We start from the raw sequence: 9,233 nt of genomic DNA, 5'->3' as shown, positions 1-9,233 counted from the left end.
CTCCACATTTTGCCAAGAATTCAAACCCACCGTAAATGAACTAAAAAGACTCCTAATCACCAAGATGAAACCCACAGATTGGCAAAAATAGCTGGGAAATTCCCAGATGCTGATATCCGTTGTAAGCACATCACTTGGGAACATGAATCTAATGCCCACTATAGAGATGTTGTCCGTCTTCTCTGTGATGCATTTATTCAAGCTTTTCCTGTAAAAATCAACATGGAGAAAATCACTGCCTGCAAGCAGAAGGATAATGAAAACCCTGACGAATATCTCACCCGCCTGACAGAGGTATTCAACACCTACAGTGGCCTGCAACTACCTGACGAACCAAACAATGTTCCGGATGTGTGGGAAATTCATCTTTGCAACAGTTTCTTAAGTGGACTAAAACCAGACATTGCCTCAGCTGTTAAAAGTTCCTGTATTGGATGGAACGACGCACGTCTGTCAGAACTTCGCAGACATGCCATACACGCCCACGACCAAATACTCTCAAAGAAAAAGAAAAAAGAAGAGACAACACAGAAGGAGCTTCACATGGCAGCAATGACCATGTATAACACAGTCCAAGGACGTGAACAACCGAACCATGAACAAAAAGGAAGAGCACAGGGTCGACACAGACATAGAAAAAGACCTACACAGGATGCTTGTTTCATCTGTGGTCAATATGGACACTGGAAAAATGAGTGTCCCAGAAAAACTTCATCGATTCCAGTGGACAAATCGGACTGAAAATGGTCAAGGGCTGTCGGAGAGGGATGGACTCCTGCTGACAAGCCAAACCAACTTGTGAAATCGAAGGAAGGTACTGCACCATACTCACTCACACATACTGAGCAGATTAATATACAATCTGCTGAAAATCCAGACAATAGACATGCAGTGGCATTAACGTATGTTCAGTACACATCTGCTAATTTCGAGAGGTTTCCTCAACATACGCTAACCATTGCAGAACAAAAGATTACATTCTTAGTTGACTCGGGAGCCACACGTTCTGTGATAAAAACGTTAGAGTTTGATACAGAGCCAAAAATGAGTGGATATTACGTGTACACCATTGGTTCATCAGGTCAAACAATTAAAGAGAACTTTATTGTCCCACTCAAATGTGCAGATGGGCCAGATATAAGTTTTAAACATGCATTTCTGCTCTCAAAAGTCTGTCCCATTAACCTGATGGGAAGGGACTTGATGTGCAAATTAGGCCTTTGTCTGATCTCAACCCCAGAGGGTGTCAAAGTTCACAGATTATCTGATCTGGAGCAAAACTTTTCACACTCCTTTGTTCATCACACCCCAGATCTACAATGTGCATATCAATGGAAATTGCAGCCATCAACTGCATCTGAGCTTCTCACCTTAGCCAGGGAGATAGTTCCAACAGCGACAATAGACTTTATGACACCAGAGGATCTGCATTGTACCTCTCATGTGTCAACAGGACCTGATGAGCCATATGAGGAAGGCTGGTTGAGAGAGAGGTCTGATAAACTCACACTGACACACATTTATTGGACACAACCCAAATGTGTTATATCAGTTTCTCTCACACCAGCCCAATGTGATATGTATACCATAGACCATTCGGTCCCACACATCACACTTACAAAACACACACCCGATGATTGCGAAGATTTGGGCCCATTTGTAAAATCATGTCAGCGCGCAGCCGATTGGCAAGAAACATCCGATCGATCGATTTTTTTTTTCACCTACACTGCAGTGTTTTTCTAAGAGTTTATCATCTAGTGTGCACACTCAAAGAACAATCCAGCTGGTAGCTAAAAGCGCTTCTAAATCTTTCTCTTTTCTGTCTGAAGAACAAGCAAACACTATTACGGCCCTACAGGAGGTCCCTAAGACACTGTGGGCTGTTAGTAAGTATGATGTTGGTTTCATTAAAAATTGTGAACCTGTTGTGATTACTCCGAAATCAGACTTTAGACCGTGCAAGACTCAATACCCGCTTAAACAAGAAGCCATTGAGGGCATAACACCCGTTTTTGAGTCTCTAAAAGCGGCAGGAGTAATTGTTCCCTGTGATGACTCCCCAGTGCGTACACCCCTGTTCCCTGTCAAGAAAATCAGAGATAAAGATCAACCAACGGAATGGCGTTTCGTTCAGGACCTGCAAGCCGTGAATGCAGCAGTCCAACCCAGAGCACCAAACGCCCCAAATCCTTATACCATCCTGTCTCAGGTTCCATCTAACGCAAAGTTCTTTTCAGTGGTAGATCTTTCTAATGCCTTCTTCAGTGTTCCGGTTCATCCTAACAGCCAGTTTTGGTTTGCTTTCAATTTCAATGGACGAGGCTACACATTCACTCGCCTATGCCAAGGCTACTGTGAAAGCCCCACCATTTATAATGAAGCTCTCAGACAAAGTCTTGCACCTCTTGTTCTCTCCCCAGGCTCTGCTTTGTTACAGTATGTTGATGACCTTATGATCTGCAGCCCAACCAAAGAGCAATGTGAAGCCGACACAGTAAAACTCTTGAAGCATCTGGCTAACACTGGTCACAAAGCCAGTCTGTCCAAACTTCAGTTTGTTCAGGAAAAGGTTGTTTTCTTAGGACACGTCATCACTTCTGAAGGGAAGACTCTTTCACCAAAAAGAGTAGATGCAATTCAGAATATTCCAAAACCCATCACAAAAAAAACAAATGATGTCGTTTCTGGACATGTGTTCTTATTGTAGACAATTCATTTTAAACTATGCCATTCTTGAAGCTCCACTCTCCTCCCTCATTCATGGCAAAGGTCTACAATCACAAGATAAGATCACATGGACTCTTGAAGCAGAACAGTCTTTCACTGAGCTGAAACTTGCCTTACAGACCGCCCCAACATTAGGTCTACCTGATCCTACCAAATCTTTCACTCAAACGGTAGACGAGAAAAATGGATACATGACTTCTGTGTTGCTGCAGGATCACGGAAATAGACTAAGGCCTGTAGCTTACTTTTCTTCAAAACTAGATCCTGTGGCTGCAGGCCTCCCAAGATGTCTCAGAGCTGTGGCTGCTGCTGAAAAGGCAATCATGGCCTCCCGAGACATTGTGAGCTACTCTGATGTGACCCTCCTCGTCCCACATGCTGTGTCCATGATTTTGCTCGAACAAAAAACTTCTCATCTCTCCACAGCACGATGGTTAAGATACAACACTGTGCTTTTAGAAATGCCTAACATCACTATAAAAAGATGCAATGTTTTAAATCCTGCCACTCTCCTTCCCACACCTGACGATGGACAAGAACATAACTGTGTTGCCGTCCTCCAACAGGTCTGCTCTCCAAGACCGGACCTGCAAGAAACTCCATTAACTAATCCTGATTTGGTTGTTTTTGTAGATGGATCTGCCTCCCGTGACCCACAGACAGGTCGCAACAGAGTTGGATTTGCTGTTGTCACTAATCATGAAACTCTTGTTTCAGGCTCACTTCCCTCTCACTATTCTGCACAAGCAGCAGAACTCACAGCATTGACAGAGGCATGCAAACTGGCAAACAACAAGACTGTAACCATCTACACTGATTCCAGATATGCATTTGGTGTGGTACATGATTTCGGTACTCTGTGGAAACACAGACAATTTTTAAAATCTGATGGAAAACCCATTCTCCATCATGACAAGGTTGCAGCTCTTCTAGATGCCATTTTGCTCCCAACTTCAATTGCTGTTTGCAAATGCCCTGCCCATACTAACAACTCAGATTTGGTTTCCCTAGGGAATGCGAGAGCTGATGCTGCTGCAAAAAGAGCTGCACTCCAGCCCACCATCCTTAATCCTTTGCTTGCTTCAACCCCCGTCTCTATTCCAAGCTCTCTTACAGCAATGCAAACCTTTGCCACACCACAAGAAAAGACGTTGTGGAGACGCTGTGGTGCCACACAGAAAGAAGAAGTGTGGCGAGGACCCGACGGCAAACCTTGTCTGCCCAAACATTTCTTTCCTCACTTTGCAAAGTTGACACATGGGTTGGACCACGTGTCAAAAGGGGGGATGTTGGATATCATAACTCGACACTGGTTCACCAAAGGTTTTTCAGTTCATGCACAGAAGTTTTGTCAATCATGCATGGTTTGTGCAACACATAACGCAGGTAAAACCAAAACAATCACACACGCCGCACACCCACCACCAGATAGGCCATTTGAACACTTGATGATGGACTTCATAGAACTTTCACCAGCAGAAGGGAAGAAATACTGCTTGGTGATGGTTGATATGTGGTCAAAATGGGTTGAAGCTTTCCCAGCAAGATACCAAAGCAGCCAAGTGGTAGCAAAGGCTCTGCTAACAGAAATTATTCCCAGATGGGGAATACCAACTAAACTAAGCAGTGATAATGGTACACCCTTTGTCAACACTGCAATAACCCAAATCAGTGAATTTCTTGGCATCGACCTCAGAACACATTGTGCTTACCACCCTGCCAGTGCAGGTGCAGTTGAACGAGAAAATGGCACGTTGAAGTCAAAACTAGCAAAATGTTGCGAGGAAACGGGGCTGCCATGGACAAAAGCTCTGCCTATTGTTCTAACACACATAAGAATGAGGAAAAGATCTAGAGTGAACATGAGCCCTTTCGAAATTCTTTTCGGCAGACCCCCATCCCTAGGAGTGGAACCTGTAACCAGGCCACTCCCCTCTACCGGCTTATGTGACGATGACATGTTACAATATTGCAAAAACTTATCATCTACTCTCTCTCAAATCTCTCAACAGGTGAAATCAGCCCTTCCACAACCAGCCTCCACACCACTGCATGATTTCCAACCTGGCGACTGGGTGGTGATAAAAGATTTCAGGAGAAAACACTGGCACTCCAAACGCTGGCGAGGCCCATTCCAGGTACTCCTGACAACACACACGGCAGTGAAGGTCGCTGAGAGAGCAACGTGGGTTCACGCCAGCCACTGCAAAAAGGTCCCTGAACCAACAGAGGAATCCAGCTGTCGACTTGAACAACGTGAGGACGGACGCCGCGGAGACGGACAACGCGAGGACGAACAAGCGCAAAAAAAGCACGACACGAGGGATAACTCCGTAGATTCAGCAACCACCAACTAGACCCCCGGTTTGATCAACAACACAAACACCATGTATCACCTGACCCTGACCCTAGCATGTTGGACTGTGCTAACAGAAGCCTACACCTACAAACCTGCCAAAACTGTCACTCTTACAGAAGGACAAAATACAACATTCACCTGCACCGTGTATCCTGAAATTTGGCGATCAGGTCAAATTCGTTAATGATTATTAAATAATCAAAAGGGAGAATTGTAATGGTAAAAATCCAGCTTTCATTGTTTCAGTCACGAGAGACACACAACCTCCCCGTTCCCACAGTCCCACAAACCTATTTGGGACACTCAACCTCCCTGCTGTTAAGATAAGGTACAAGATCCTCTTATCTCTGTAGGATGTGAACCCTAAAACCCACTTTTGCACCTAGGTGCGAGGTCATGCAGGACAACCTGGGGTGAAGCACACCAGCAGGAGGTCAGAAGCATAACTTGGGAGAGGAGGGGGGTGCCCCTCGAATTAAGACAAAAGGTTGTAAAACACATGATGAGGGGCTGTCCCTCATGTATAAATGTTTAGGTCTCCCCATGCTCGGGGTCTTTCTTCACTTTGACCGCTCGCGTGTTGACTGACCTTTTCTTTGCAAAGAAAATAAAACCTTGTCGGCCGGCAGAAGTCTCTATTTCATTATTCACCAGCAGCAAAGAGAAAAATTTCCACGACAGGACATACAAATGTATTAACATACACCTGTTGGTTGGCTTACATTCTTATTAAATGTTTTTTTCACTTTTGATGTTAGAAGAGAATTAAGGCTCTTAGGATGATGGTGGTAAATACATGTTATTGGGTAATTTTGGCTGTGGTTCCTCAAGTGTAAAGCTCCAGTTAGGAGCAGGACAGGGCCGCTAACATTAGCCTGAACTCTGACAACATCCAGGAGCACACAGCTGCATGCTCTCCTCGGCCTTGGAGGCAGCAAGGTTCTTAGGTTACTTCAGGTAGTAAGCTAATTAGACAGACTTGCTAACAATCTCAAATTATGTAAGAGCAGACAAACAAAGTGTTTAATTCATTTCTTGCCATTTTGCTCTTGTGTTTTTGCTTTTGGAAATGCTAAAGAAAAAGACATTACCTTTCAAACTCTTTCAACCTGCAGTGCAGAACTTAAAGTGAAAGCGGTTACACAGACTTATCAACATGTTTATGACACCATAGGCCCTGCCTACTCCACTGCTACATTGCTACCCCATTCAGCTCCAGCAAAGTAATCATTACTGGTTGATGTAAAGGATCATTACCAGTGTGCCAGTGCAGAAAAGTGTCCACAGGCTCAAAAACTCAGGTAAAGCATGATGGTGACTGGCTTAATCAGCATTGTGTGAACTCATTTGGCAAGGGATTTAATTTAACGGGTGTTAATTTATATGTAAAAGTCCCGCACTGCAGGTTTAAGTGCAGTGTACCACTTTGATTTCAGTCCCAGGCACACTGCTTTGGCACATGCAGAAATCCTAAGCTTATCCACTGAGACACCACTGCAAAGGTCTGAGTAGACAATCACCTTTAAGATGAGGGTTTTAGCTAATGGTCAATTTAGTTAAAATCCTGACAGTATTTACTTTTAATTTCAGCTATTTAAGATGTAATGAATATGTGAAATAGTTCTCTGGCAAATGATGGCTTCTGAGTGGATCAAGGGATCAAACAATGGGATATAGTCATAACAACACATAAACAAAGTTGCACTTTGCTGTCTGTTCTTAAAGCCAAATCCCTGTTGTCTCTTCCTTAAGAGATGAGGCAATGAATCTATGAGAATGACAGATGAGGGGAAAAAAAAAACAAAACACAAAGCCAACCTGATCCTGATTCCCAGCACAAAGACAAGAAGCACTGAAGCCAGGAGAGGAACAGTCACTCTGCAGAAGCAGCGGAGAATTGGGTTTGCTCTGTCTGCCTTTGTGGTGCATGTGTGTGAGCTTTGATTAAAGACAGAAGATTCTTTAAGCACATTAGGGCCATTTTGTCCAATTGTTTCACGCCCTCTTCCATATCCACCCGCACAAAAGATACAGACTGCAGCACAAAGCAGTGCTCACCCGCTTTACTCTGCACTATCACACTGAGCAGGCCCAGTGCAGGCACAAACAGGCAAGGACCAGAGGAATTATGCTCTTGTCTAGAACTAGTTACAGAAGAAGTGTCACTGTAATGTCCTATCACTGTCAGGGCAGATGAAATGTTGACACACAAAGGCAAAGCAAGCAAAAGGTATCATGTAGACTCTAAACATTATATATTTTTAAGTAATAGTCACTAATAAAACATGTATATCAAATTCTGAATTCTCACAAAGAGCAACTGTAATACACTAGGTTGCAGCAGCACTGATAGGGTCAGTAAATGATATGGTTGCAGTGCCAGAGACCCACTTCTATAGCCTGCAGTGCACTTGAGTAAAATTTGTGCAGCATTAAACTAACAGCACATGCATTTCATTTGCAATCATCCTCTAAATTCAAAAGTCTCGGGGTCTGACGCGGACATGCAGCGAACAAAACTGCATTTCAATATTCACAGAGAAGAGGAAAATGACTCTGTTAGCATACTCAGTAAGAGAGCTGAACCCAGGCCAGCCAGCCACCATACCCTAGAGTAATAATTAAGAATCCTGTCGCTGAGTTGTCAGTAGTCAATTACACCTCCTGTTCACTCGGGCGCACGATCTGACTGCAAGCAATGCGAAGACACTAGAGCTGTCATCAGAGATGGAAGAAGAAGGAAAATGACTGAAATGAAGATTACTGTGGAGTGGGGATTTTGAGCAGGGTTTAACAGTCTCTGTCAGGAGGTGAGTGCTGAATGCGAGTGACCAAACGCCCTCCCAAACATGAAACCATTATTGCCGATTACACAGAACGGGGACTTTGGTGGTGCATTAATTGAAGCTTTGGCTTGCATCAGTTTCCAATTACTTTTATGCTAGCCTACGGTTAATGCAGTGACAATGGATGGTAGGAACGCGTTCCACAGACGGAGGAATGGTTATGAAAGGAGGAAGGTTCTCGTTGTCACTGAGTGTGAATATGTTCAGACATGGGAGGCAGAAAGGCTGCTATGCTGCTCCTCTGAATACAGTTATGGAAATTTTGAACATAGAGAGCTGCTTTAGGCCAAACACCAACAGCTAAACACATGGAATTGATGATGACCCACTATCCAACTGGACATGTCCAGTTAAAAAAGACTTTGGCCATGAAGCACCTTCAGCCAGTTACTCCACAAGTTCAGTTATAAATATATGTTATAAATATAAATATTATTAAATATTTAATATTTAAGTGGAGATTCACACATCTCTAAAAAGCAGTTAGGTACAGCTATTTTTACACACAGTAACTACCAGCTGTAGCTGTTGCTAACAGGGCTTACTGAATATGCTAAATTAATATTAGCATTGACATTAATATGTACATTAGCTTTGCCAAGAAATGGCCCATTGAGATTGAAGAGTAAGCAACATTAGCCCAAATGAACCAACAGTTGCTAGGTTAGCATAATGGCATAATATTAGCACAGTGTTTTCCACACACTGTAAACTGCATGAGCATTGCTAATTGCTTATTGCTCATTCTGAAACATGTACACATGTATGCACAAATAAAACAAAGTAATGTCTGAAAGAGATCTCTAATGTTTTGATGGTGCAACCTGGCTACTTTGAATTTAGTAGTTAACTTAACAGTAATACATAACTTTGGAACAGTTCGATAAACAACTAGTCCAACCCAGTCTTGTAGGTTAATGTAAGTAGAAATGGGTTGTGGGATGTGTTATTAAGGGGTCAAAATCAAATTAAAGTTCAAATTTAAATAAAACTGAAATAAAATATAAAATGGCTTTCTTCAGCTCATTTGGCATAATCCAAGTCTCTGGAAGCCCCAAGAAAAAAAAAATTTGTTTGTTTGTTCATTTTTGTTTAAAGGTTTTAAAGTCCTCAGCTTCTTCATTTGTTTAAGAAAAGGCTACAAAACTGTTTTGCTGTGAAGTTTCTGAAATGTTTCTGTGGACTAAGAAATTTCACTCATCATTTCATCGGCATTGGGACCAAGTACAAAATAACTGAATTTTTATTTTCATTTTTGGGTGAACTGTTCCTTTAAGTGTGCAGCACATTGATAAATC

At 42.8% G+C, this 9,233-nt stretch overlaps 1 protein-coding gene across 1 annotated transcript; it reads left to right on the top strand.

The window, feature by feature from the left end:
• The first annotated feature begins 2,700 nt into the window (after positions 1 to 2,700).
• On the top strand, positions 2,701 to 5,761 carry LOC124060973. Its single transcript, XM_046392430.1, has one exon. The coding sequence runs from the start codon at positions 2,922 to 2,924 to the stop codon at positions 5,085 to 5,087; it is 2,166 nt and encodes a 721-aa protein (XP_046248386.1). The 5' UTR covers positions 2,701 to 2,921; the 3' UTR covers positions 5,088 to 5,761.
• The last annotated feature ends 3,472 nt before the right edge of the window (positions 5,762 to 9,233 follow it).

This window comes from Scatophagus argus, chromosome 6 (assembly GCF_020382885.2).
Source record: "Scatophagus argus isolate fScaArg1 chromosome 6, fScaArg1.pri, whole genome shotgun sequence".
Classification (NCBI taxonomy): Eukaryota; Metazoa; Chordata; class Actinopteri; family Scatophagidae; genus Scatophagus; species Scatophagus argus.
This window is presented reverse-complemented; position numbering and strand designations above follow the sequence as displayed.